The sequence below is a fragment of the Dryobates pubescens genome, chromosome 20 (assembly GCF_014839835.1).
Source record: "Dryobates pubescens isolate bDryPub1 chromosome 20, bDryPub1.pri, whole genome shotgun sequence".
Lineage (NCBI taxonomy): Eukaryota > Metazoa > Chordata > Aves > Piciformes > Picidae > Dryobates > Dryobates pubescens.
The window spans coordinates 615,688-642,965 of NC_071631.1; the positions used below are offsets into that span (position 1 = coordinate 615,688).

Sequence of the window (27,278 nt, forward strand, 5' to 3'; positions counted from 1 at the left end):
GCATCTGCTGGAAGGAAGCAGCAGAGCTGCATTCCCTGTGTGGGGGACAAGTGCCTGAGAGCAGCTGGAGGTGAGCCTGTGCACGGCAGCCTGGCCTGCACCAGCCACAGTGAGGCCAGCAGGAGCAGGGCAGGGACTGCCCTCTGGACTCAGCGCTGCTGAGGCCACACCTCGAATCCTGGGCTCGGTTCTGGGCCCCTCACTCCAAGAAGGACATTGAGGGCTGGAGCAGGGCCAGAGAAGGGCAACAAAGCTGGGGAAGGGTCTGGGGAGGAGCAGCTGAGGGCCCTGGGGGTGTTCAGCCTGGAGGAGAGGAGGCTGAGGGAGACCTCACTGCTCTCTGCAGCTCCCTGCAATGGCTTCGAGTGGCAGCAGGAGAGGTTTAGGTTGGGCATTAGGAGAAACTCTCAAAGGGCTCTGAACTGCTGGCCCAGGCTGCCAGGGCAGGTGGCTGAGTCCCCATCCCCAGAGCGGCAGAGCTGTGGTGCTGAGGGCCATGGGTTGGCCCCAGCCTGGGCGGAGCTGGAGGCTCTCAGAGGGCTTTTCCACCCCAGGGGGTTCTGTGGCTCTAAGGGAGAGCAGCAGAGTCCTGGTGCCAGCTCTGCCTGTTGGCAGGGGCAGCCTTTGGTCCGAGCTCAGGGGGCACAGGGTCCGTCCTGGCTGGCGGTCAGCGGCTCCCCGGGCCGGGGGCTGGGGACCGCCGCCGGGCTCAGGCCCCCCTCGCTCCGCAGGTGCCTGAGCCATGCTGGGCCGGGAGGCCAGGCTCCCCCACGAGCTGAACAGCCGCCGCCAGCCGAGGCAGCCCTGCCAGGAGGCCGTGCCCCTGCGGCCCGGAGCGCGCCAGGAGAGCGACGGCGGCCTGGAGGCGCTCGGCGGCTCGGCGCCCGAGGCCAGGCCGGGCCGCAGGGCGCAGCCGGCGCGGGGCCGGAGGAGCCGCCGGGCCGAGCCCAGGGAGGCCAAGGGCCGGGAGGCAGAGACCGTCGCCTTCATCCCGGGCGCGGCCGAGGCCGCCCCCGGCCGGGGCTCCTGCTGCTCCTCGCTGTCCCAGGCCTGGAGCACCTACAAGGCCGTGTTCTGCTGCATCCTGACCTGCGGGAGCCGCTTCCGCGACTGCGGCGTCTGCGTCCCGCAGCCGGGGCCCGCCGAGGCCCCCTGCGACGAGGGCAAGAACGGAGACTGCAAGGGGCGGCCGGCGCACAGCCCCGGCGGCGCCGCCCCCGCCGAGAGGAACGGCAGCCGGGTCAAGAAGTCCAGCGTGGGCAGCAGCTTCAGCTACCCGGACGTGAAGCTGAAGGGCATCCCCGTGTACCCCAACAGGAGCCCCGGCCGGCAGCCCGAGCCCGAGCCCTGCTGCCCGGAGCCGCCGGCCGAGAAGGCGCGGCGGGGCGGCGCGGTGCCGGCCGGCAGCCCCCGCGGCTCCGAGGAGTATTACTCCTTCCACGAGTCCGACCTGGAGGCCGGGGAGCTGGGGGGCTCCATGTCCAGCCGGCAGATCGACGTGCTGATCTTCCGCAAGCTGACCGAGCTCTTCAGCGTGCACCAGATCGACGAGCTGGCCAAGTGCACCTCCGACACCGTCTTCCTGGAGAAGACCACCAAGATCTCCGACCTCATCAACAGCATCACGCAGGACTACAACCTGGACGAGCAGGACGCGGAGTGCCGGCTGGTGCGCGGCATCATCCGCATCAGCACGCGCAAGAGCCGGGCCCGGCCGCCCCCCGCGCCCCAGCCCGCCGCCGACCCCGCGCCAGAGTCCCTGCTGCTCAGCCAGGACGGTGCGTGGGGGCCGCCCCGGAGGGGAGCGGCTCCGGGGAGACCTTAGAGCGGCCCGGGGGCCACGGGGGGCGGGGAGAGGCTTCCGACGAGGGCCCCGTGGGGGGAGGGGATGGAAGCTGGAAGAGGGCAGCCTGGGGCCGGAGATGAGGAAGAAACCCTTGGGAGTGAGGGTGGGGAGAGCCTGGCACAGGCTGCCCAGGAGGCTGTCCCCTGCCTGGAGGCGTTCAAGGCCAGGCTGGATGAGGCCCTGAGCAGCCTGGGCTGGTGGGAGGTGACCCTGCCCAGGGCAGGGGCTTGGAGCTGGATAAGCTTCAAGGTCCCTTCCAGCCCAACCCAGTCCATGGAGCTGCGTGGTGGTGCAGCAGGGCTGACAGCTCACAGCCACCTTCAGGCTGGGCTTGTTTCCCTGGGAGGTGTGATGGAGGCCCTCAGCTGCAGGCCAGCTCTGTTGCTCAGCAGTCCTGGGTTGGCTTCCTGATGGTATCTCGCTGCCAGGGCAGTTTGTGCTGAGCAGTGCTGCTGCTGCTGCAGTGCTGTTGGCTCTCACCCTCACCTCTGAGCTAGGCAGAAAGACCATGAGTCAAACCTAACTGGTATGACCAGACCAGCTGGCTTGTGCCAGGGGATGGCCAGTGCCTGAGCTGACTCTTCCCCCCTGTGCCACCAGCACCCTGCTAATGCCACCCTTAGGTGACCAGGACAGAGTCTGTGCCTCGTGCCGTGGGCTGAGGAGCCCCTGCAGGGAGGGGGGAAGGGCTGTGCCTGATGGCTCTCAGGGATGCTTCCCTCCTTGGCCTGGAGCTGCCTGAAGTGGCTGATCTCCAGCAGAGGTTCTGGGAGGGTTTGTTGCAGAGAGACCCTGGAGGGTGGGGGGCCACAAGCTGAGTTATGGTGTGGCACTGGGGCAGGGCAGAGTCAGGTCGGCAGCAGGAGGAAGTTCTGCTCGGTGAGGCTGGGGAGATGCTGGAACAGTGCCCAGGGAGGTGGCTGAGGCTCCATCCCTGCAGACATTCAAGGTCAGGCTCCACGTGGCCCTGGGCAGCCTGCTGTGGTTGGAGCTCTCCCTGCTGCCTGCAGGGGGGTTGCACAAGGTGGCCTCCAAGGCTCCTTCCCAGCCTGCTGCGTTCTGTGCTGCAGAAGGAGCAGAGGCCACCAGGTGCCTGCTGTGCTTCCCTGGGCAGCAGCCAGCTGCTTCCTGGTGCCCAGGGCCTGTGAAGCTCAGGTTGGAAGACAGTGAGGAGCAGACCTCTGCTTCTGTCACCTGAGGCTGCTGCCTTCTGCAGGAGGGCCCTGGGTGTTCCTGGGCTGGGTGCTTGGAGTCCCAGCTGCCCTTCCCTGCCTGTCTCAGGCCCTCTTGGTTTCCCTTGCAGATTTGGCTGTGCAGATATCAGAGGAGACCCCAGCAGATGTGCTGGCCAGGAACATGAGGAGGCACAGCAGTGCAGGTAATGCACCCAGCCTGCAGCCCCTCTGCACCCAGGGGTGCCCTGCACCTCTGGGCTCTGTGTGGCCTCGGTGCCAGCCCTGCAGAGGCTGAGCTGCCACCTGCCCCTTGGGCCGCCCTAGGGGCTGAAGTTCTCCTGAGCTCTGGGGGTGGAGAAAGCTCAGAGGGCTGCCCAGGTCGGTGTGGAGTGCTCTGTGTCCAGGCACAGGGCCTGGCCTGGCAGCTTTCAGGCCCTGGGTGTCCTCACAGCCTCTGGGGCTGCAGCTGGGGTGTGAGCAGCTGAGGTCACAGCTGGGTTAGGCTGGGAGCAAAGGGAACTGTGCCAAGAGGAAGCAGGGCTGTCCCCTGAGCTCCTCCTGCTGCACTCCCAGGAGCAGCCCAAGGCTAAGGGCCAGGCTCCCTCCTCTCTGAGCACAGCTGCCTGGCAGGTGGCTGCAGCACAGGCAGGGCTGTTCCTGCCTGTGGGCTTTGTGTGGCCTCCTCCTCCCTCACGATGCACAAAGGCCTTGGTGGCAGCTGCCTGCCAGGCACTCAGCTGCTGTGCTTCTTCTAATGGCACCACCTCTTCTCTTCCCTCTCCAAGGTTCTCCAAGCAGAGATTCCTCTTTCCAAGACACAGAGACTGACTCCTCTGGGGCACCTCTGCTTCAGGTCTACTGTTGAGGAGAAGGACCCAAGCAGCAGGCAGGAGCTCCAGGGCTGCAGATTCCTTCTCTGGGTGCTCTGCTGCTTCAGCTCTGCCCTGGTGAAGCCAAACTCCTCCTCCTGTCGGAATTTCACGGGATGTTTTGATCCATTTGGGGACACCATGGAAAGGACATCAAGGAAGTGAGCTGTGGGGCTGCTGGAGCTGGACTGTGTGCCCAGGGAGGAGGTGATGGACAAGGAAGCCTCAGCCACTTTGTGCCTCTGGTTTGCACACCACATTTAGCCTCAGCAGCCTCCCCCTGCTCTGAGGCTCTGTGGTGCAGCTCCTCTGCTTTCTGGCACTGCAGAGCTTAACTTGGGTAGGGAGCAGCTGGATGGTGGCTGTGGCTGTGCCAGTGCTGAGCTGAGGGCCCAGCACCTCTAGGGACCAAAACCTCTGTTCAGAGTGGCTGGGGTGGGCCCCAAAGCGTTGAGCTCTCTGTCCCTGGTGCTTGCTGCAGCCAGGGTCTGCCTCCTCCTGCTGCCTCTTAGTGGTGTCCTCTCCTGCTGCCTGCTCAGGAGAAGGTTCAGGGTAAGTTTGTTTAATCTTTGTCCTCTTGATGGTGCCAGCTGCAGAGGGCAGGGATGCTGGGCAGCTGCCCTGCTCCCATCTGCTGGGCAGACCTTGGGGATCAGCCACTTGCAGCCTGCTGTCAGCTGTGGCTGTTGCCAGCTGCACATTGCCCTCTGCCTTCCATGCCAGGCAGCTCCTCCTGGCCAATCTGCCAAGCCCTTGGTGCTGGGAGCTGGGCAAGCCTTGACCTCAAGTTGTGGCAGGTGAGGGAAGCATTCAGTGTGAGGTGTTCAGCACTGGGCTGTTTCTCTCTCCTGCCCTGCAAGTGCCTTGCATCCGAAGCAAGCCCTCTGGAGAGGCTCTGTGAGGAGCTGCTTGGTGCTGCTTGCCCCTGGGCACCTTCTCTCCTCCCAGCAGCAGGAGCTGTGGTCAGTGGTACCCTGAGGGCCCTGCAGCTCTGTCTCCCTGCTGCTGCCACTTAGGTGCTTCCCATGAATGGAGCCCTGGCACCTGGGGAGGCATTGGGGTGCCCTTGGACCTGAACAGATTAAGCTGAGCTGGCTCTCCCAGCCCTGCCATTAACACACCCAGGGGGGAGCCCAAAGCACTGCCCCTGCTGTGGGGTGGACAATGGCTTTGTGCCTTAATTGAGCTGAAGTGTGCCTTGATTCACAGCCTGTGGTTTGCTCTTCAGGTTCCTGCCCTGAGCTTCTCCCCACTGGCCAAAGCCCTTGGGAAGTGCAGCTCAAGCCCTGCTTGGAGCCTGGCTTTGTGAGCTGCTCCTCCCATAACTCGAGGCCAGCCCTGAGGGCAGCCCTGAGGGCAGCCCTGAGGGCAGCCCTGGAGACACTGCTGGGGAGAGACTGGGAGCAGACAGCCAAGAGAATGGGGCTGGGATTTGCCTTCCCCTCCCTGCCTTTGTTGGTGCAGGACTGGTTGGTAGGAAGGGACTGGCAGCCAGGCCAGCCCAGCACTGCCAGAGGAGCTGGGTTTGGTCACCTGAAGGCCACAGCTGCCCAGGGACCTCTCTGGCCTCCTGCTGCTGAGCTGCTTCGTGCAGCACAGGCTGGGACCAGCTTCCCTCAGAGCTGTGCAGAGGCTCCAGCCAGGGTCACACTGCCACAGCTCTGCTGCAGCTCTGGAGGGCTGAGGAGGGACTTGCCAAGAGCTGCTGGTGCCAGCTGCAGTGCCACCTTTGTGATGCTTAGTCTGGGTAAGAAGTGAAGGTTTAGGACTAAGCTTGCAAAAACCCAGCCTAGCCCCCCCCGAGTGCCCCCAGGCCTCCCTAGGAGCCAGGCTGTCAGCTCAGTGTCCCTGGGGCTGCCTCCCTGTGGTGCCCCCTGGGCTTCTTTTGCACTCCTTGGCCTTCAAGTGTCTGGTTTGGTCTTTTTTATAAAGAGAAAGATGTGCTCTGGCCCTGGGCTCTGCCTCTTCCATTCCTGCTTCCATCAGTGTGGGGAGAGCAGGGTGAGCCTGGGCCCGGGCTGGGGGGCTGGGGGGCTGCCTGAGGCTGCTCTGCTCTTCCAGTGCTCTCTCCACAGCAGCCCTCCCTCTGGACCATCTCCCAGAAGGTCCAGGCTGAGATTCATGACTAAAAGGCAAGCCAGGAGCTGCTGTTGGAGGAGGTAAGCTCTGCCCCCTCCCTGCAGCCTCTGCCAGCAGGGCTCTGCTTCCAGGGAGCAGGGCAGGGCCCCGGGGCCCCGGGCTCGCAGCAGGCCCCGGGGCAGGGCCGGCTCCAGCTGGTGGCAGCAGTGACACAGCTCCCACAGCTGCCTGGGAGCCACCTCCACAGGCATGGAACGGCAAAGGGACCTTCATCACCTGGCAGCCTCCAGCACAGCCCTCCCCACGCTGCTGGGCAGGGAAACATCTGCTGGGGGGCAGGGCAAGGCCGGCCGTGGGGGCTGCTGCCCAAGGTCCCTGCCCCGGGCACAAGGCCAGGAGGCCCTGGCTGTGCTCTCCAGCCCTGGGCTCGGCTGCAGCTTTGTGCTTTCAGCCACTCCTGCAGCTGCTCAGCCCAGAGCTGCCCCCTGGGGAGCCAAAGGCTGCGCTGCCCCCGGGCCGGGGCCAGGGGCCGAGGCCGCGGCGCCGACACCTTCTGTTCCGCTGGGGCTGAGGTCCAGAGGTGGTGCAGGGCTCAGCCACAGCCAACCAGAGCCCAGGGCAGGCTCCTCCCGAGCTGCAGCTCTGCTCTCCCTCTCTGCCTCTTCCCTCAGGGACTCAGAGTTGCTTTGGCTGGGGAAGCCCTTTCAGATCCCCCAGCCCTTCCCTAGCTCCACACCAAGGCCCTCAGCACCGCAGCTCTGCCTCTCTGAAACCCCTCCAGGGATGGGGCCTCAGCCCTGGGCAGCCAGGCTGCAAGGGGCCTCTGCAAGTCCTGTAGTCCAACCCCCCCAGCAGAGCAGGGGCTAGAGCCTGGGCATGGAGGCTGCCAGCATTCAGCTGGGGAGCAAAGCCTGACCAGAGCAGGGAGCAGCAGAGGGAGTCAGGAGGTGGCTGCTGAGAGCCCCTGCCAGGCAGCACCCCCAGCTCCCAGCCCAGCCTGGACCCCTGCCCCAGCACAAACCACAGAGCCTGCCTGGGCAGATGCAGCTTCTGGACCTTTATGTTGCACTGCAGCTAACAGAGAGGGACATGCAGAGAGATGCCAGCTGCCAGCTGCAGCCCAGCACAGAACTGCCACAGCTGGCAGAGCTCAGCGAGGAGAGAGGCAAGAGACACCCCCAGCCCCCTCCCCTCCCCTGCCCACAGCCCCCCAGCCTTCCCCTGCAGGCCTTGGGCTGTCCCAGCAGGAGCAGAGGCTGTGCTGCAGGGCCTGGGGGGCTCAGGCTGGTGCTGCCCTTCCCCAGGAGGCAGGAGGAGAATTGTTTTACCAAACCAAGTGAGGGAGCAGCAAGGGCAAGAGAGAGGCAGCACAAACCCAGGGGCACTGTCCTGCCCCACTGAAAGGGCAAGGAGAGGCTCAGCAGCTCTGAAGAGCCAGGAGAGGAAGCCCAGGGACACATCCAGGACCTGTCCCCAGGCCTCTCCAGCCTGGCTCTGGCAGCCCTCAGCCTCTCCCTTGGCCCCAGTCCCTCCCTGGCTCCCAGCTGCCCCTTGGGAAGGGTCACAGATGGCTCTGAGTGGAGCTGCTGCAGGCTGGGGCCTCCTGCTCTGCTCCACACAGAAGTGAGGAGGACCTCCTGGAGCTGCCTCTGCAGCAGGCTGGGGTGGGGTGCTCAGGGGGGGACATCCAACAGTGCAGCTCCTGCCCCCTCCCAGGGGCTGACTGGAGGGGGGGGGAGGGGAGGCCTCAGTTGAATTTAGCCTTTGAGAAGTCCATTTCTGGATGCTGCTCCATGAACCTGCAGGGAGAGCAGAGAGCAAGAGAGGAGCTCAGCAGGGAGGCAGCCACCCAGAGCTCTGCCTGGGGGGCTCAGGCCTCCTGCAGCACAAACTCTGCTGAGCTCCCTGGGACACACTCCCCAGAGAGGTTTGTGCTGGGGTCAGGGCTGGCAGCACTGCCAGGCAGGGGCAGGGCAGGCACTGCTCACACCCTGCAGCTGCCACCTGGCACAGGCAGCAGCTGTGACAGCAGCCCTGGGGCAGAGCAGAGGTTGGGAGGGCAGACTGTGACCTCCAGCTTGTCAGCTCCAGTGGCCCTGGGGACACAGGGGATGTCTCCAGTGCTGTGCCAGGGACATGACCAGAGAGAGCTGGTGCCAGGCTGTCAGATAGGAGCAGCTGGACTTGGGCTGCCACATCAGAAGGCTCTGGGTGTGCTGCACTGTGCCTGCTGAGTGAGCTCCTGGCTGCCTCCTCTGCCCTGTGCTCCACCACAGGATACAACCCAAAGCCCTGGGGAGGCTTCAGGCACTGGGCACAGCTGGGAGCAGGCCTCTGCCTTCCTCCCTGCTCTCTCAGGCCACCACAGCACTGCCACTTCCCATGGCCACTGCAATCTGCCCTGTGAGGACAGTGACCTTGTTCAGCAGCCAGGAGAGCCTCACTGGCAGCCAGCAGCACCCAGCTGGATGGCACTGAACCTCCTTTGGCCTGACCAAAGTCTGAGCTTCCCCTCCATTCCTCACCAGCCAGGCTGTGCTCCAGCCTGGAGTGCTCCTGGATGAGGGCTTCCCAGGAGGAGAGAGCTGCCTCCCATGCTGCCAGCCCAACAGACAGGCAGGAAGGAAGCACAGCTGCAGCCCACACTCTGCTCAGCACCCTGACCAGAGAAGCTTCTGCTGCTGCAGGTGAGCCCAGGAAGAGGAGTCAGGGCTGCTGTGTTCATTCTCCTTGCAGCCCTGAGACAAGACCTGACCCAGAATTACCTCCACACCTTCCCCACCAGCCTTGGGAGCTCCCTGGGCAATCTCCCTGCCAGGTGTGTTCAGGCCAAACAGAGCCATAAAGCCATAAAGCTGCATGGGCCTGGAGGCAGCTGCCTGGGGGCAGGTGTGGAGCAGGAGCCCTTATCTGGGCTGCTGAGGGAGATTAGGGAACAGCCAAAAGTATGTGAAGGTTCAGCAGGGCTGGATGGCAGCCCCAGGCCCAGCTCTGCCTTCTGGACTCAGAGCTGGCAGCATCAGACAACTCCAGCACCAGCCTCAGGCTTTCCTCTGCCCCCTTCTGCCCCCCTGGGCTCAGGCACTGGTGGTTGGCCACCAACAGCCCCAGAGGTGCAGAGGGGGAGGGCTGAGGGCCAGCCTGGCTTCTGCTCCTGTGTTTGTGGCCAAAGGGAAGAGAAGGCCTGGGGGAGGCAAATCCCCCCCAGATCTTCCAGCCTGCCAGCCCTGAAGGGGCTCCAGGAGAGCTGAGAGGGACTGTGCAGAGGCCTGGAGTGACAGAGCAGGGGGGATGGCTTCAGACTGGAAGGAGAAGGACTGAGGTGAGACACTGGGAGGGTGGTGGAGCTCTGGAAGAGGCTGCCCAGGGTGGCTGGGGAGGCTCCAAGCCTGGGAACGTTCAGGGCCAGGCTGGCTGAGGCCCTGAGCAGCCTGGGCTGGTGGAGCTGTCCCTGCCCAGGGCAGGGGCTGGAGCCCAGTGAGGGCTACTCACTTCTTGAGGATGTCCTGCTTCTTCTGCTCATCAGAGGTGGGCAGCCCCAGGGACTTCTGCTGCTGGTCATACATCATCTTCTCCACCATGCTGCGGGTCTCACTGTCCAGGTCTGAGAGCTGGCAGGGACAAAGCCTTCAGCACAGCAGCCCCTGCAGCCCCTGCCTGCAGCCCCTGCCTGCTGGAGGCCACAGCAGGCTGCTGCAGGGCCTGCAGGAGCATTTGTGCACAACCAAGCTAGAGCCAGCCCCACTCCTCTGGAGCTCTGGGGGCTGTGCCACGGCCCAGCACCGCTGCTCCCCGTGTGGGGTTATGGTGCTGGGCACAGGAGCTGGGAGTGAGGACCTTTAGTCATAGATTCATGGAGTGGGTTGGAAGGGACCTCAGAGCTCCTCCAGTCCCAAGCCCCTGCCATGGGCAGGGACAGCCCCACCAGCCCAGGCTGCTCCAGGCCTCAGCCAGCCTGGCCTTGGACACCTCCAGGGAGGAGGCAGCCACCCTGTGCCAGGCTCTCCCCACCCCTGCTGTAAAGAACTTCTTCCTCCTCTCCAGTCCCAATCTCCCTCCTCAAGCCCAAGCCATCCCCTCTCATCCTGCCCCACCAGCCCCCCTCAGGAGGCTCCACTCAGGGAGTTCTTACCTTGGAGTTCTCTGGGTTGATTTTCTTGGTGTTGATCTCGGGGTCTGTGGAGACCAATTTGTTCCACCACTCCATCTTGTTGATCTGAAGGGTGAAGGAGCACAAATGTTGTCTTCCCCCTAGGCCTGCTCTAGGAATTTGGTCTCAGGCCCAGGAAACAGCTGCTGGGATCAGGCTTTGCCAGTGCCCCAACCCCCAGCACCACCTGACATGGATCAAGGCTCTGAAGCTCCACCAGGGGAAAGCTGAGAGCAGGTCAGAGGTCTTGCCTGGCATGGCACAAATGGGACTGCAACCAAAGCAGCTGCAGAGGCCCAGAGGGGACACAGCAAGGGGCACAGGAGGCCACAAAGCCTCTCCCTGGGTCAGCAAGAGGTTCCAAGCCATGGCATCACTCCAAGCAGCTGCCCAGAGCTGATGCCCAAGGAGCTGAGCACCGCTGGCACCGCCGCCGGGGCCTCCCCTGGGCTCTCTGCAGCGGCTCCCTGGGGAGCCCAGGCGGCTCTGGACGCTCCCTGGGCTGTCCAGCTTTACCTTCTCCAGGTGCACAGTGACTGTCTGGCCATCCTCAATCAGCCAGGAGCTCTCCTCCACCTTCACCTCGTTGAAGAGGTCTCCGTCGATGAGCGGGGGCTGCCCCCTGAGGCCGAGCCGCAGGTGCCGCCGCTGGATCTCCACCTGCACATCCTTCCCCTTCAGCCTGAAGCCCACCCTGAAAGGCACAGCCAGCTGGGCCAGCAGGGACAGCTGTCAGCAGCAGTGGCCTCTGCCCCTCCTCTGCTGCCTCTCTGACCTTCTGCCACACAACTGCCTCAGCTGGAGAAGCCCTTGGAGAGCCTCTGGCCCTCCGCACCGCAGCTCTGCCCCTCCGACACCCCTGCAGGGATGGGGATTCAGCCTCCCCCCTGGGCAGCCTGGGCCAGTGCTGGGGAGTCCTTGTGGGGAAGAGGTTGTTCCTCATGCCCAACCTAAGCCTGCTCTGGCACTTGAAGCCATTTCCTCCTGTCCTGTCCCTCGTTCCTCGGGAGCAGAGCCCAACCCCCGCCTGGCTCCAGCCTTCAGCCTCCTCTCACGGAGCAGAAGGTCTCCCTCAGCCTCCTCTGCTCCAGGCTGAACACCCCCAGCCCCCCCAGCCCCTGCCCTGGAGCTGCTCCCCAGGCCCTGCCCTGGAGCTGCTCCCCAGGCCCTGCCCTGGAGCTGCTCCCCAGCCCCTGCTCTGGAGCTGCTCCCCAGGCCCTGCCTCTGGAGCTGCTCCCCAGCCCCTGCTCTGGAGCTGCTCCCCAGCCCCTGCCTCTGGAGCTGCTCCCCAGCCCCTGCCCTGGAGCTGCTCCCCAGCCCCTGCCTCTGGAGCTGCTCCCCAGCCCCTGCTCTGGAGCTGCTCCCCAGCCCCTGCCCTGGAGCTGCTCCCCAGCCCCTGCTCTGGAGCTGCTCCCCAGGCCCTGCTCTGGAGCTGCTCCCCAGCCCCTGCCTCTGGAGCTGCTCCCCAGCCCCTGCTCTGGAGCTGCTCCCCAGGCCCTGCCCTGGAGCTGCTCCCCAGCCCCTGCCTCTGGAGCTGCTCCCCAGCCCCTGCCCTGGAGCTGCTCCCCAGGCCCTGCCCTGGAGCTGCTCCCCAGGCCCTGCTCTGGAGCTGCTCCCCAGCCCCTGCCCTGGAGCTGCTCCCCAGGCCCTGCTCTGGAGCTGCTCCCCAGGCCCTGCCCTGGAGCTGCTCCCCAGCCCCTGCCTCTGGAGCTGCTCCCCAGCCCCTCAGTGTCCTGGGACTGAGGGCCCAGACTCACATCCAGCTCGGAGAGGGTCTGTGTCCATCTGTAATTTGCAAGGTCAGCTCCATTGCCAGAGTTGGGTTTAAGTTTTCCTTTGTCCTTCTCATCTTCCTCTTCATCATCTGTTTCCTAAGCAACAAGCTTGAAGTGTTAAGAAAGCTTTCCAAGGCTCTCCCTCCCTTGCCCCCACAGTCCCTGGGCTTTAGAACTTCAGCTCAAGAGGTTGATGCTCACAGGAATGAGACCCAAGTGAGGCTTTGCTCTTGAAACAGAACCAAGAGGAGAGAGCAAACCCAGCCCTGGGCTGGGAGCCTCTGGGAAGCTTCCAAGGCCAGGCTGGAGACCCCCTCCCATTCCCAGGAATTCTCACAGCTCCTCATTTCTCTTGGCCTAAAGTCCCAGATGATCAGTGGCATCCCAGCGTGGCTCAGGCTGGAAGGGGCCTCAGAGCTCCTCTGCTCCAAGCTCCCCACCCTGCCCAGGGACCCCTCTCAGCCAGGCTCAGCTGCTCAGGGCCTCATCCAGCCTGGCCTGCAGCACCCCCAGGCAGGAGGCAGCCACAGCCTCCCTGGGCAGCCTGTGCCAGAGGCTCAGCACCCTGGCACTGAAGAACTTCTTCCTCAGCTCCAGCCTGACCCTGCTCTGCCTCAGCTCCAAACCATTGCCCCTTGGCCTGGCTCAGACACCCTCAGGAGAAGTCTCTCTGCAGCCTTCCTGCAGGATCCCTTCAGGTCCTGGCAGGCAGCTCTGAGGTCCCCCCAGAGTGCTCTCCAGGCTGCACAGCCCCAGCTCCCTCAGCCTGTGCCCAGAGCAGAGCTGCTCCAGCCCTGGGATCATCCTTGTGGCCTCCTCTGACTCTCTCCAGCAGCTCTGTGTCCTTGATGAGCTTTTACCTCTTTGCTGGACTCCAGAGATTCTCCTTCCTCCTTGGAGCTGTTCCCTGGGACACCATTCAGCTGCCCCTGGGCCTCCTTCTTCTGTTCAAAAGAGAGGGACCAGGCTCAGCCCAGTGCAGGCACTCTGGGCTGATGGCACTAGGTGGCTGATGGCACTAGGTGGCCTCAGCCTCTTCAGCTGAAGCTAAAGAGCAGGATTCAGAGCTGAGGGGGAATTTTCAGCCCTCAGAGCTGTGCTAGAGGGAAGTGGAACAGCCAAGGGGAGCACTCCCCTGGTCCTCACACCCTGCTGGCTGTGGCAGAGGCTGCTGCTGAAGGCAGAAAGGTAAAGTGAGCTGTGGGAGAATCCATGTGGGAATCCCAGCACCCCAGCAGGGAGAGGCTGGAAGGGACCCCTGGAGCTCACCCAGTCCAAGCCCCTGCTCCAGCAGGGCTCCCCCAGCAGCCTGCCCAGGGGCACAGTGCCCAGGGAGGGTTGGAAGCTCTCCAGAGGAGACTCCACAGCCTCTCTGGGCAGCCTGCTCCAGGCCTCCAGCAGCCTCACACCAAAGCAGCTTCTCCTCCTGTTCAGATGGAGCCTCCTGGGTTCCAGTTTGTGTCCACTGCCTCTGGTCCTGTCAGGACAGCCCTGCAAAGGGCCTGGCCCCTCCTTGCCCCCCACCCTGCAGCTGTTTGTAAACATGCAGTGGTTAATGGCTAACCCCAGCTGGCAGCACAGCTCCTGCTGCAGCCTGAGCCTTTAGCTCCTCACAGCAGAGGTGCCCTGGGCTGTACCTGCAGGCCCCAGAGCCTGCTCTCACCTGGTTGATTTCCAGCTGCAGCCTTTCTGCTTCCTCATCTGTGAGCTCCTTGATCCTGGGCTCCTTGGCCTCCTGCTTCTCCCTGGCCTCCTGCTTCTCCCTGGCCAGCCTGGCCGCTCGCTCTGCCCTCTCGCGCCGCTCCGCCTCCTCCCGAGCCTTCCTCTCCTTCCTCTCCTTCTGGGCCAGCTTGTTGTGGTGCTTGAAGGTGTCTGTGATCAGCTGGAAGGCAGCACACAGGGGGGTTACACAACCACCCCAGCTTCCAAGGGAAGGCAGCACTGTGTGCTGGGAGCAGCACAGCTCTCGCCCCCCGGCTGGGCCTCTGCCCTGCACTTTCTGACTGGAAATCAGGAAGGAGAAAACTCTGCAGTGCACCAGGGACAGGGCCTCAACCACCTCCCTGGGCAGCCAGGGCCTCAACCACCTCCCTGGGCAGCCAGGGCCTCAACCACCTCCCTGGGCAGCCAGGGCCTCAACCACCTCCCTGGGCAGCCAGGGCCTCAACCACCTCCCTGGGCAGCCAGGGCCAGAGTCTCCCCACCCTCACTGTGCACAACTTCCTCCTGACATCCACCCTAACCCTGCCCTGCTCCGGCTCCACACCAGGCTCCCTCGGCCTATCCCCACAGCCCTTCTGAGGGGTCCCTGCCCTGCAGCCCCTGCAGCCCAGCTCTGAGGTCTGTTGGGAGGAGAAAGGTTGGAACTGGTCAGGGGCTTACACCCAGGGCAGCCTCCCACACAGATCTCTGCTTCTAACCTCTCTCTGGGCTCTGGTGGTGCTGCCACTCTGAAGGGCCAAGCTCTCAAGGCCTGGTGCCAAGGGCTGTGCTGCTCAGAGGGGAGGCTGAGTACACAGGCAGGGAGCCAGAGCCATTGCCCCATGCTTGATAACAGCACAGTGCTGTGCACAGCAGCACGTATGGGGCTGCAGCCTGCTCCACAGCACAGCATGGCCACAGCCTGAGCACAGGACTGCAGCAGGGATCTCCCCAGCTGGAGTTGTCAGCTGATGGTTGAGAGAGAGCCACAGAGTGCCTGGAAGGGTCCTTAAAGACCCAGCTCCCATCCAGCTCCGAGCCCCTGCCACGGGCAGGGACACCTCCCACCAGCCCAGGCTGCTCAGGGCCTCATCCAGCCTGGCCCTGAACACCTCCAGGCAGGAGGCAGCCAGGACAGGAGGCATCCAGTGGACAGGAGATGCTCAGGCTGCCAACAAGGCCACCCAGACCAGCTCCCCAGCCTGCCCCCTCGGTGCCAACACCACAGCCCTGAGACAAAGGTGCAGAGCTGTGGACTTTGTGTTTTCTCTGAGCTGAACAAACAAGGTAACTCAGGGTTATCACCAGAGCAGTGTCTGTCACCGTTCAGTCAGTGTGTCTGGCACATTTGCTTTCCAAACAAGCCCTTGGCCAGGGCCTGCCAAAGCCCTGTGCCCTCAGCACCGCTGGCAGCAGCAGCTGGGGGGGAGCTCACCTCAGCCAGGGGCAGCTCAGCCTTGCTTTAGGGATGAGTTTCATCGGCACCAGGGGCAGGCAAGTCTCAGCCTGGCACAGAGCCAGAGGATGGAAGTTAGAAGACACAGAAGTTCGAGGGTTTGGGGGTTTACCTTCTCTGCTACTCCATCCTCCCCACCAGTGAAGAAATCAGTTTTGCGCCGCAGGAAGCTGAAGAAGGTATTGACGAGCTGGCAGGGGGCAGGCAGGGGGGCAGAGGGGAAACAGCAGTGAGAGCAGCTCGTCCCAAACCACCTTCTGCCTCTTAGCAGCCTTTATTCTCTGTGCTCCTGCTCCCTGCCTGTGCCAGGATCCCACTGAAATCAGCCCCATGAGCACTTCCCAGGGAGTATGTCCAGAGGCTTCTGTGGAGACCCAGCTCCTGGATTCCAGGCTTTCAAAAGAGGCCTTTGTGTGGCTCCCATGGAGGAAGGGCAAGCAATGGACTCCCAGGTCAGCTTGGAGGTCATCTGCAGCCCAAGCAGAGGCAGGAATTTGGGTGGTGTGTACAGATGCATAGACACACGAGATGGAAGGGACCTTAAACCTCATCCAGTTCCAACCCCCTGCAGCCAGCAGGGACATCCCCAACCAGAGCAGGCTGCTCAGAGCCCCAACCAACCTGACCTGGAAAGGTTACAGGGATGAGGCATCTCCCATCTCTCTGGGCAACCTGGGAAGCCCAGGCTCGGCAGGAGCCGGGGGTGCGAGACCGTCTAAGGGACTCCTCACAGCCCCTCCTTAGCATCACCACAATCAACTGGCGCATGCCCCGCGCTCGCCGCGGCTGCCGCAGGCCTCGGCCGTTGCGGCGGCTCTGGGAGGCGGGCTGAGAAGGACACGTGCCACACGCGCACTGCCCGGAAAAGCCGGGACCTCGGGAAGGCCGGGACCCGGCGGGGCCGGGCTGTCCCCACCTCCGATCGCTCCTCCCGATCCCGATCCCGCTCCGCCTCTCCTTCCACCCCTCCCCGGGAATACAGGGAAGCTTCCGCTGCCCCCTCCCGCGCCCGGCGGCGCTACCTCGCGCACGCCGCCCTGGTGCTGCTGGGCCATGGCCAGGAGCATGCCATCGAAGCGATCCTCCTGCTCCGCCGCATCCTCCGCGCTCAGCCCCATCCTGCCGCTGCCGCTGCCGCCCCGGCCGCTCAGCCCCCTCGCGCCGGCAACCCGGAACCGGAAGTAGCGCAAAAGGAAGCACACGGGCGCGCGCCTGGCCGCATCTGCCAATCCCGGCGCCCCTCCGCGCCGCTCTCTGCGCAGATTGGCCGCGGCCGCGTCCAATCCGCCGGAAGGAGGCGGGACGCGAGGCGCGGGTTCGCGTTGCCCTAGCGACGGCCCGGCCAGGCCCTTCCAGAAAGCTCGGCGGAGGGCCCTGACCCCGAGGGGTGCCAGGGGTTAGGGAGCAGAGGGCAGCGCCGGGGTCTGCTAGGGTGCTCCGGGGCCGGGCCTCGCCTCGCTCTGCATTGCTGGGAGCTACAGGCCCGAGCCCCTCCCCGGCTCGGTTATCTCTCGGCGCTCCCGGCGGTGCGCGCCCCTGAGCGGGCCAAGGCTCGGCTGTAGACTCTCCTCGAGGCAAGCTGCTGCCGTCCCCGAGGCAGGAGGTTCTCCCTGGCTGCCACAGGAATCCCTCACCCTGCCGCTGGTCCCCAGGGAATCAGTGCCTGCAGTGGTAGAGACACAGAATCAGTAAGGTTGGGAAAGACCTCCCAGGTCCTGGAGTCCAGCCCAGCACTGCCAGGGGACCACATCCTCAGGGGTAGGGACTCCACCGCTGCCTTGGGCGTCCTGTTCCTGACCTTGACAACCCTTTTGGGGCAGGAACTGTCCTCAGGTCCAACCCAAGCTTCCCCTGGTGCAAGCTGAAGACATTTCCTCTTGTCCTGTCACTTGTTCCCCTGCGCTCCAGACCCTTCGCCGGCTTCGTTGCCCTTCTCTGGACTTCTCCAGCACCTCAGTGTCTCGCTGAGGGGCCCAGGACTGAGCCCAGCATGGAGGTGTGGCCTCACCAGCAGCTTCCCAATTCATTTCTGCTGCTCACTGGAGAAAAGTCCTCGATGATTCAAGGTGAAAATCTGAGCATTTGCCCTTTGCCCTGCGCCGTTTCCTGGGGGAGCTGTGAGCCGAAGGCCACGGCCGGGGCTGCACCCCACAGCCTGTGGTTCACTGCCTTCCTCTTCCTCACCCCAACAGCCTCCTGTCAGCGAGGTTAAGCAAACAGCCTCTGATAAAGCCACTTCCAGGTTGCTCTTTCCAAGGCCGTTGAAGGCAGGCCCCAGACAAGTGCCCTGTGTGTGAGACAGCTGCCCGGTGCCAGCGGGGCCTCGGTGCCAGGGTGCAGCCCAGGTTAATGACTCTGATACCGTGGGGGTGATGCTGATAAGATGCCCAACCCGCGGCCCCTGCCCGCCGCAGCCCATTGAGAAAACCTCTGCGGGAGCCGGCTGGGCACAGCCAATCAGGGCAGGGCTGCCTGGGCCCCGGGAGCGAGGGCTGCTCCGTGCCAGGCGGTCAAGGCTGCCCAGGGGAGGTGCAGCAGCCGCCCAGCCCTATAAGAGCTGCTTCCAGCAGCCCAGCGCCGGCAGAGCAGGGAGGAGGATTCGGAGCCGGCCCAGGGCGCCGGGAGAGGGTTTGGGGCTCTCTCCTGCTGCGGAGGCTGCAGCCCTGCCACGAGCGGCAGCACGGCCATGGAGTGCGAGAGGTGCCAGTGCCACAGCCAGGACAGGCACACCGCCATCCTCTACACCCTGCTCAGCCAGAACCTCAGCCGGGCCCCGCAGGGCTGCCTGTGCCAGCAGCGCCGCACCGTCTGCCTCCGCACCCCGCGTGCCACCTGCCAGGCCGCCTCCAACGTCCTGGTCAAAACCATCAGCTTCATCGGGAACCTCCCTTCCTTCCACCTGCTGCCAAGAGAGGACCAGCTCCTGCTGCTGGACAGCTGCTGGGTCCCCCTCTTCCTGCTGGGGCTGGTGCAGGAGATGGTGACCTTCGAGGTGATGGAGACCCCAGCCCCCAGCATGCTCAAGAAGATCCTCCTGGATGGGCAGCGCCAGCGGCAGGAGCCGGAGCGGACGCAGCCCACGCTGGCTGCCGTGCAGCGGCTGCAGTGCTGCCTCAACACCTTCTGGAGCCTGGACCTGAGCCCCAAGGAATATGCCTACCTGAAGGGAGCCATCCTCTTCAATCCTGGTGAGTGCCCAGGGACCTCTGGAGCTCACCCAGCCCAACCCCCCTGCTCCAGCAGGGCTCCCCCAGCAGCCTGCCCAGGGGCACAGTGGCCAGGGGGGGTTGGAAGCTCTCCAGAGGAGACTCCACAGCCTCTCTGGGCAGCCTGCTCCAGGCCTCCAGCAGCCTCACACCAAAGCAGCTTCTCCTCATGTTGAGGTGGAGCCTCCTGGGTTCCTGTTTGTGCCCAAAGCAGCCTCCAAACACAGTGCTCTGGTCTTGGAGTCCATCAGCATGGGCAGAACTGGTTACCTGAACACTGATCATGTCCCCACGCACCAGGACACAGCAGGGGGGAGGTCAGGGTGGCAAAAGCCAGAGCCCTTTGCCTGCCCCACAGGTGAGAAAGGACCCCAGGATTTGATGACTTCCTCCCATAGAGGGCAGCCCTGTGACAGCTCTGGCTCATTAGCACTGGGCACATCTCATTAGCTGGACCTCAGAGACCCTGTTGGGGACATGGGGAAGGGGAGGGGTGGGAGGAGGAGGCACCCAGGACTACTTTCCAGCCTCCTTCATCACTGGCTGCCCCTCCTGGCGTCCCAGCATGGGTTGGGTTGCAAGGCACCATAAAACTCATCCAGTTCCAAGGCCCTGCAGTCAGCAGGGACATCCCCAGCGAGAGCAGGCTGCTCAGAGCCCCAAGCCTGACCTGGGAAGGTTACAGGGATGAGGACTCTGCACCTCTCTGGGCAGCCTGGGAAGCGCAGGGCCGGCAGGGGCCGGCGTGCAAGACCGCCCAAGGGGCTCCTCCCCGGCACGCTGGGCAGGGTCACCTCCCCCCGGCCCAGGCTGCTCAAGGCCTCCTCTCTGCTTGCAGATGTCCCTGGGCTCAGGGCCTCGCTGTACATCGAGGGGCTGCAGCGGGAAGCGCAGAGGGCGCTGCAGGAGGTGCTGCAGCCGCTGCACCCCGAGGACCAGGGCCGCTTCGCTCGCCTGCTGCTGGTGGCTTCCACCCTCAAGTCGATGCCTCCTGCCCTCATCACCAACCTCTTCTTCCGCCCTGTCATCGGCAACGCCGACATCGTGGAGCTGATCGCGGAGATGCTCTACGAAATCGCCGGGGGGCAGCTGGCCCCCAGCCTGCCCGGGGCCTGCTGAGCAGCCTCCAGCCCCGGGGGCGCTCCCCACGGGCCCGCCCCCAGCCGGCGACGCGGAGCTGGGCAGGGGGATGCGGCGAGGGCGGCCCTGGACCGCGCAGGGGGCTGCGCCTCGGCGGGGCTGGGGCTGCAGCCGGGCTGCTGCAGAGCACGGAGCCACCGCTCCAGGTCAGCTTCCCAGCAGCTCCTGCTCCACCCCTGCCGGTCTCCGTCCCAGGGAGTGTTTGCAGCTCAGAGCAGCTCAGCCTCCGGTGACTGCTGGCAGCTTGGCTCCATGGGGCTTAGGCCCACGGCAGGACAGGGCTTGGGGAGACTGCTTCCTGGGAGCAGACACTGTGGATTAGGTCTGGGTGAAGTCCTGCTCTGTTGTGCTTGGAGTCTTAGCAGTGCTGATGGAAGCTCTTCTGAGGCACCGAGAGGGCTGCAGCCAGGGGACTGAGTCTGCAGGGGCTGCAGATGCATCTCTCATGCCCTGTCCTGGATTGTGCTGTTTCTCCCTGTGAAATCCCCCAGGATTTCTCCCAGAGCAAGCCAATCACAGCACACTTGGGGCTGGAGAGGACCCTGAAGACCATCTGGTTCCCACAACAGGGTGCATTAAGAGCACCTAAAGCTCTTGCACATCACCTTGAGCCGGGGGCTTGCTTCTGTTTGTGTGAAGCCCAAGCTGTGAGTGCTCAGGGACGACCTGAGCTGGTTTGGTGCTGCCTGGACTTAGAGCCAGGTGTCCTCCTGGAGAGCTTTCTCCTCCTGCCTGCAGCTCCTGCCAGGAGTCTGTGTCAGTATTTTCCAAGCAAACTTTTCTGTGGTCTGTATATAAGATGCAATAAATTATTTCTTTTGTAGTAAGCTGTTTTGCCTTTTGGAAGGTGCTGCTGGTGGCTCCCAGGAGAGGGTGTTCAATTCTGGGGGGGGGTGAGAAAAGAGACCTAAAAGCCTCCCAGTGTGCCCTGCCTGGCCCAGCTGCACGAAGCCTCCCGTGCCACATCCCCCATGGGAAACCCCCAGCACCCCAGGGCAGGAAGGATGGCACTGCCAGGCTGTCCCCTGCCTCCCACTGCTGCTGGAGGGTGACAGCAGCTTCCCAGCTGACCTCAGCCCCGTGACAGTGGTTTTCCACCTGACTCACCAGGTGATTGCCACAGCCCCACGCCAGCCACGGGCAGCCCCGAGCCTGCCGCGCCCTGGCGTGTGAGTCAGGGCACACGGGGTGCCAGCAGCCCTGCTGCCACGGGCACCTGGGCACAGGGCACAGCTCCCAGGGCCTGCACCCCCCCACCAGTCCCACCCGTGCCTGGGGACAGGGGGGCACTGCGGGGTCCCCTGGCTGGGAGGCTCTGCCCATGAGGCAGGTCTGAGACCAGGGGGCACCACACAGCCTTGGGACTTTAGCAAGAGGGCCAAGCCCAGGGGCTGGGCTGCAGCGGGGCACAGGGAGCTGAGATGCTGCCAGACACCCCCTGACACCCCCAGGGCTGCGCCTCCCACCTGAGCTGGTGACCCTCACTCAGCTCCTGGCTGTCTCCATGGCTTGTGACACATCTCCAAGCCTGGCCACCCCCCAGGACATGCTCCGGGACCTGGCCACTTCCTGCTACCCCACTCCCTGTGCCCCCACTGGGACCTGGCCACCTCCTGCTACCCCACTCCCTGCACCCCCACTGGGACCTGGCCACCTCCTGCTACCCCACTCCCTGTGCCCCCACTGGGACCTGGCCACCTCCTGCTACCCCACTCCCTGCGCCCCCACTGGGACCAGGCCACCTCCTGCTACCCCACTCCCTGCGCCCCCACTGGGACCCGGCCACCTCCTGCTACCCCACTCCCTGCGCCCCCACTGGGACCTGGCCACCTCCTGCTACCCCACTCCCTGCGCCCCCACTGGGACCTGGCCACCTCCTGCTACCCCACTCCCTGTGCCCCCACTGGGACCTGGCCACCTCCTGCTACCCCACTCCCTGTGCCCCCACTGGGACCTGGCCACCTCCTGCTACCCCACTCCCTGCACCCCCACTGGGACCAGGCCACCTCCTGCTACCCCACTCCCTGCGCCCCCACTGGGACCTGGCCACCTCCTGCTACCCCACTCCCTGTGCCCCCACTGGGACCTGGCCACCTCCTGCTACCCCACTCCCTGCGCCCCCACTGGCCACCCCCCGGCCCCTCGCTGAGCCCCGAGCCAGGCTGCAGAGCGCCAAGCAGCCACCAGGCGGCGCCCTCCGTGACGCCATCCCCGCGCGCGGCGCGGGGCCAAGATGGCTGCGCCCAGCTGCAGCGCCGCCGCCGCCGCCGCCGCCGCCCGGTACTGCCTGGTGAGCGGCATCCCGGCCGTGCTGCGCTCCGCGCAGCTCCGCGCCTACTTCAGCCAGTTCTTGGAGGCCGGAGGCTTCCTCTGCTTCCACTACCGGCACCGCCCGGAGCGCCCGCCGGCGGGCAGCGGCGGGGAGGCCCCGGCGGCGCCGCGCACCTGCTCCTGCCTGGTGGCCGTGCGGCCCGGCCGCGGCCGCCGCTTCCTGCGCATGTACTCGGGCAAGCGCTGGGTCGGGCCCGACGGCGCCGCGCTGCCCGGCCGCTGCCTCATCCGCAGGGTCCGCGTCAGCCCCGGCGCAGGTACGAGCGGGCCCCGGGGGGCGGCGGGGGTCGGGCCTCGCCTCAGCTCTTGCCTTGGAAGGGTTCGGAGGACCCCTTCGGACCCGTTCGGACCCAAACCCTGGCCCCAGCTGCCATGGCCACAGGTTTCTGGATCACCTCCAGGCGTGGGGACTCCACCACCTCCCTGGGCAGCCTGTGCCAGACCCTGGCTGCTCTGGCAGCAGCTAACCCTCCCCTGGCACAATTTCAGGTCACTTCCTTTCCTTCGATCACCTCAGACTTGGGAGAAGAGACCACCCCCCACCTCCCTGCCCCCTCCTTTCAGGGAGCTGTAGAGAGAAGGCAGGTTTCCCCTCAGCCTTCTCCAGACTTAATGAGGCAAGGAGGGTTGGTCTGGGATCTGCTTGTGCCCCTCCTGCCTGTGAGGACCCTGATGTATCCCTCCCTGGTGCAGTGCCTGCCCCTGCAGCACCATTCCTTGTCTCCCCCAGGCGCAGAGGCAGTTCCCAGCAGTGAGGAGCAGACAGCTGCCGGGGAGTCTGTCACAGAGGCAGAGCTGAAGCGGCTGCCCGAGCTGAACCCCCCTTCCTTCATGCCCTATGGCAACGTGGGCACCCCCCTGAGAGTGTTCCTGGAGCTGATCCGGGCCTGCAGGCTGCCCCCACGGATCATCAAGAAGTTGCAGCTGGATTTCCCCAGGACAGGCTCCAGCCGCAGGTATGGGAATGTGCCCTTCCAGTACCAGGACTCTGAGCTGGCTGCAGAGGAAGAAAGAGTTTACACTGCTGCAGGGGATGAGATCACAGAGGGAGAGGGGCCTGTGGCAAGAGCTGAGCTGACTCACCCAGCCAGTGCTGAGGAGGATGAAGAGGGGCAGGAAGAGGAGGAAGAGGAGTCACACTCAGATGATGTAAGTGGATTTTTCTAGCGCTGTCCAGGCGCAGCCATCAGAGCTGTGAGGCTGGGAGGGCTGACAGCACCCAGAGCTCCTCCTGAGCCCCTCTGAAAATGGGCTTAAAGGAGGCCTGGGCTCACCTCTTGGTGCACTGAGCCCCTTGGTGTGGGTTCAGCCTGCTGGAGCTGCTTGGCCAAACTGAGCTGGTTGCAGGGCTTGAGCCCAGAGGGTTTGGTTGGTGCTGGGCCCAAAGGGTTGGGTTGCTGTGGAGCCCAAAGGGAGCAGAGCTGCAGGCTGGTGCTGTGGGAGCAGATCTCAGCCCTGCTGCCTGGCAGATGGTCCCAGCTCTGCTTTCCCTTGTAAATGAGGCAGGCAGAGGCTGGGCAGCACAGAGCTGTCCCAATGGCTGACCTGGAATGCTCCTGGGAGTGAAGTTAGTCACTGTGAGAGAAGTGGCTTTAGTGACAAAAGACTCCTGGCAAACTGGGCTGGACAGGCTCTCCAGGGACTATCTTGTTGCCTCCACCTGCCAGACGCCTGTCTGGCCTCTTCCCACAGCCCTCTGTCATTACAGGCAGCACAGTCCCGGGGCAAAGCCATTCCCGTTCCCTGCTCCAGCAGAATTAACTGAGCTGCCAAACCTCTGCTGCAATTTTCTCCCATTAGGCTTCCCCTGGCAACAGTGGACACAGAGAGCTCTTTGTTCCCTCCCTGACAAACTTTTTCAGTCAGTCTTTTCTTCTCCAGACTAAACAGACTCCTCTGGAGGTTTCTCCCAGGCTGTTTCCTGCCTCTCTAAGTCATTCTTGTGGCTGTCCCTTGCTTAATGTCTTCCTTGGAGGGCTCTGCCCAGAGCTGGGCAGGCAGCAGTAAAGCTGTCAGCCTGGCCTGTGTCTGTGCCAGCCAGCTGCTTGCCTGCACCTCCACACAGTCTGCCTGGGGATCAGCTGGAGTGGAATTAACTTGCTGCTGGTGCTGACTTGGAGCCCAGCAGAGCTGCTCCTTAAATGGGCATCTGGGCGCGGGGCCGCGGCTGCCGGCGTGCCCTGGGTGTGACGTGAGGCTTCTCACCACCTCTCTGCTGACTCTGAGGATGGCATTAGTCAGGGGGTGAGGTCATGGTGCCAGTCATGTCAGTGCCTGAAGACAGCAGGCTGGGACCAGCTCTGTTGACAAAGCTCTTCGGGAGGGACGGCGCCGAGATGGGCCACGAGGGTCAGGGCAAGGGGCAGCAGGCTGGGTGCTGGGGGTGCTGGCACCCAGCCAGGCTGGGTGCTGGGGGTGCTGGCACTCAGCCAGGCTGGGTGCTGGGGGTGCTGGCACCCAGCCAGGCTGGGTGCTGGGGGTGCTGGCACCCAGCCAGGCTCCAGTACCTCCTTTGCAGGACGACGACACCTGTGAGGAGTGGGAGCGGCACGAGGCCCTGCACGAGGATGTGACCAAGCAGGAGCGCAGCGAGGAGAGGCTCTTCGAGGAGGAGATTGAGCTCAAGTGGGAGAAGGGAGGCTCTGGCCTGGTCTTCTACACAGATGCTCAGTACTGGCAAGAGGAGAATGGAGGTAACTTTGGTGTCTGTGCTCTGAGCCACAACCTAACCCCTGGAGCTGGGGGCCCAGCCCTGCAGGGGAATCAGGAGCACCCCCATGGGAGCATCCCCCAGCAGCTGCAGGTGTGGGCACCTTGCCATTGCTCTTCAGCACAGAACCTGCACCAGAGCCCCCCAGTGCTCCTGCTGCAGCCTGTTCTGTGGGCTCTGGGGAGTCTCCAGCAGAGATTCCTTCCCATTTCGTTAGGGAGGGCAGGGACCTGGGCCACCAGCAGCCAGCTCCTGCGTGTCAGACTTCAGAGCCATCACCAAAATTGCTGCTCTGCTTCTCTTGGCAGACTTTGATGAGCAGACTGCAGACGACTGGGACGTGGACATGAGCATCTACTATGACAGAGGTACCTGGGCTGAGCCTGCTGCAGGGGGAGCTGGGAGCCTGCTGGATCTGTGCAGTGTGGAGCTCTGGGGCTCTGCCACCCTTTGAAAGGGGCCAAGCCCTCAGTGTACCTCAGATGATGTTTTTCTTGTCTGGCAGTGAGAGCTGCCAAACAGAACAGGTTCTGCTTCCCTGCTGCCTGCCTCTCTGGGCAAAAGGAGGGCAGCAAAGTGCTGTCCTGAGCTGTGCTGCTCTGACTCTTGCTCCTTCCTCCCCAGATGGAGGTGATAAGGATGCTCGGGATTCGGTCCGGATGAGGCTGGAGCAGCGGCGCCGCAGCGGCCTGGAGGGTGGCTCTGCCCCAGGGCAGATTGGCAGCTTTGAGAGGTACACCAAGGTGAGCTCTGCAGGGCACAGCACAGGCTGTGGGGTGATGCCTGAGGGATGTGGGTCAGGAGGAGGAGAGGTCTTGGGTGTGGGGAGGGGGCACGGGTGGAGATGGCCTTTGTCCGGCAACTCCGATGGCTTTTTCCCCTCTCCCAGGGCTTTGGCAGGAAGCTGCTGGAGCAGCAGGGCTGGACGGAGGGGCAGGGGCTGGGCAGCAGCAGCTCTGGAATGGCAGAAGCTCTGGACAACGAGGGTCAGAACCCCAGATGCAAGAGGGGACTGGGGTAGGTGCCCACCCCTGCCCTGCCTGCCTGTGCTCAGAGCCTCTGCCTGGGGGAGCTGGGGGTGGCCCAACTGCCCCAGCGGCTCTGACCCAAGTGTTTGCTGCCGCTCCAGGTACCATGGGGAGAAGCTGCCAACCTTCATCAGGGTGAAGAAGCGCCGTGAGGATGCTCCCATCCTCATCTCCACCATCTACGATGACCCTGACCCGCAGGACAGTGGGGACCAGCTGCTCAGGCGCCAGCCCCCCACCGCCATGAAGTACAGGCAGAACATGGCCTTTGTGCGGGCATCCCAGGGGGCTCTGCAGAGCTCTGAGGCCCAGGCTCACTGAGGCCAGGCTCACTGAGGCCAGGCTCACTGGGGCCCAGGCTCACTGAGGCCAGGCTCACTGGGGCCCAGGCTCACTGGGGCTCAGGCTCACTGAGGCCAGGCTCACTGGGGCTCAGGCTCACTGGGGCCCAGGCTCATTGAGGCCAGGCACACTGGGGCCCAGGCTCATTGAGGCCAGGCTCACTGGGGCCCAGGCTCACTGGGGCCCAGGCTCACTGGGGCCTAGGCACACTGAGCAGAGGCTGCCACACAGCCTCACTGCTGCTTCTGCTCCACACAAGCACAGGCTGGCTCCTGGGCTTGGCTTTGGAGCAGGGTTTCAGATGTTTATTTTTGGAAGACACCTTTGTGACAAAAATTGCTTCAGTGACTCTTTGTCCTCTAAGCTACTAAGATGCTGAGCAGCTCTGTGAGGAGCAAAGGCTGAGAGCCCTGGGGGGAGAGCCTGGAGAAGAGCAGCCCCAGAGGGGAGCTGAGCAATGCTCAGCAAGAGCTGAAGGGTGGGGGGCAAGAGGCTGGCCTTGGATGATCTCCAGAGGTCCCTTCCAGCCGCTACCGTTTTGGGGCTCTGTAAGTGCAGGGGGGAGTGGTGCTGGCCCTGGTTGGTCGTTGGGAGGGGGAGAGGCTGTGGATTGTGACAGGCAGTTTAAACCTTGGATCATCCAAGCTTGGGTGCTAGGTCAGCTCGTGGCTGCCTGAGCCCTCGTGCAGGGCAAGCACAGGCAGGGCCAGCGAGGCACCGGAGCTGTGCTGCCGAAAGCTCTGCTGGCCTGGGCGTGCCGGTCCCACGCTCCCGGGAGCAACCGCTGGGGATGAAAGCCTCCTCCTGGCGGCCTCCGGAGGAACTCTGCGGGAGGCGTTTCCCTGGGGGCAGCGCAGAGGCTGCTGCCTTCCGCGGCTCTGCTGTGCCCTGCGCTGTGCCCCTGCCGCGGGCCCTCTGCTGGGGGGGGGCAGAGCCCTGGCGGCGGTGACCCAGCGCTGCAGAGTCAGTGGGAATGGGTTGGAAGCTCTGCTGGCAGGGTCCAGCTTGGCTGTGGCTGTGTCGGGGGAAGGTACAGGGAGTTCTTTCCCCTCTTCTTGACGGCAGCGGTGGGGATGGTTGTGACGAGGGCCAGAGCCGGGACTCGAACCTGTGTCTCCGGAGGCCGTCCCGAGGTCGGGGGCTCCGGTTCGTGCGGCGGCTGGCAGAGGAGCCGCGCGTCCCTCCGGCCGCCAGGGGGCGCCGTGGCAGCGGCAGCGCCGCCGCGCCGCGGAACTCGGCGCTCGGGCGCCGGCGGCCACCCGGGCCCGGCAGCGGCGGCACCGGCGGACGCGGCCTGGCGGAGCTGGGGGTGGTCTGCCGGGACCGGGGGTGGCCTGCAGCACCCAGCGGCAGGTCTGCCGGGACCGGGGGTGGCGCACCGCGAGCCGGGACCCGCAGCGGTCAGCTGGGGCGGGGGTGAGGGATGGAGGGGCCTGGGGAAGGGGCAGAGGGGGACACGGGGGGCAGGGA

General features: G+C 64.5%; 4 protein-coding genes across 4 annotated transcripts; 3 read left to right on the forward strand and 1 right to left on the reverse strand.

Annotated features, from left to right (window-relative positions):
- Positions 1-740: 740 nt before the first annotated feature.
- Positions 741-3,962, forward strand: KDF1 (keratinocyte differentiation factor 1). Its single transcript, XM_054170739.1, has 3 exons — positions 741-1,778; positions 3,150-3,224; positions 3,807-3,962. Exons 1-3 carry the CDS (start codon positions 743-745, stop codon positions 3,884-3,886), a joined length of 1,191 nt encoding a protein of 396 aa, XP_054026714.1. The 5' UTR covers positions 741-742; the 3' UTR covers positions 3,887-3,962.
- Positions 3,963-7,207: 3,245 nt separating this feature from the next.
- On the reverse strand, positions 7,208-16,241 carry NUDC (nuclear distribution C, dynein complex regulator). Its single transcript, XM_054170670.1, has 9 exons — positions 16,074-16,241; positions 15,164-15,241; positions 13,558-13,776; positions 12,755-12,838; positions 11,877-11,990; positions 10,636-10,830; positions 10,102-10,185; positions 9,462-9,580; positions 7,208-7,768 (listed from the first exon to the last, which is right to left on the reverse strand). The coding sequence occupies exons 1-9, from the start codon at positions 16,167-16,169 to the stop codon at positions 7,717-7,719; spliced, it is 1,041 nt and encodes a 346-aa protein (XP_054026645.1). The 5' UTR covers positions 16,170-16,241; the 3' UTR covers positions 7,208-7,716.
- A 1,496-nt stretch (positions 16,242-17,737) lies between these two features.
- On the forward strand, positions 17,738-19,376 carry NR0B2 (nuclear receptor subfamily 0 group B member 2). The gene is made up of 2 exons (XM_009908466.2): positions 17,738-18,239; positions 19,096-19,376. The coding sequence occupies exons 1-2, from the start codon at positions 17,738-17,740 to the stop codon at positions 19,374-19,376; spliced, it is 783 nt and encodes a 260-aa protein (XP_009906768.2).
- Positions 19,377-21,621: 2,245 nt separating this feature from the next.
- On the forward strand, positions 21,622-25,825 carry GPATCH3 (G-patch domain containing 3). Its single transcript, XM_054170678.1, has 7 exons — positions 21,622-21,985; positions 22,459-22,877; positions 24,247-24,421; positions 24,747-24,806; positions 25,063-25,181; positions 25,328-25,455; positions 25,568-25,825. The coding sequence occupies exons 1-7, from the start codon at positions 21,631-21,633 to the stop codon at positions 25,785-25,787; spliced, it is 1,476 nt and encodes a 491-aa protein (XP_054026653.1). The 5' UTR covers positions 21,622-21,630; the 3' UTR covers positions 25,788-25,825.
- The last annotated feature ends 1,453 nt before the right edge of the window (positions 25,826-27,278 follow it).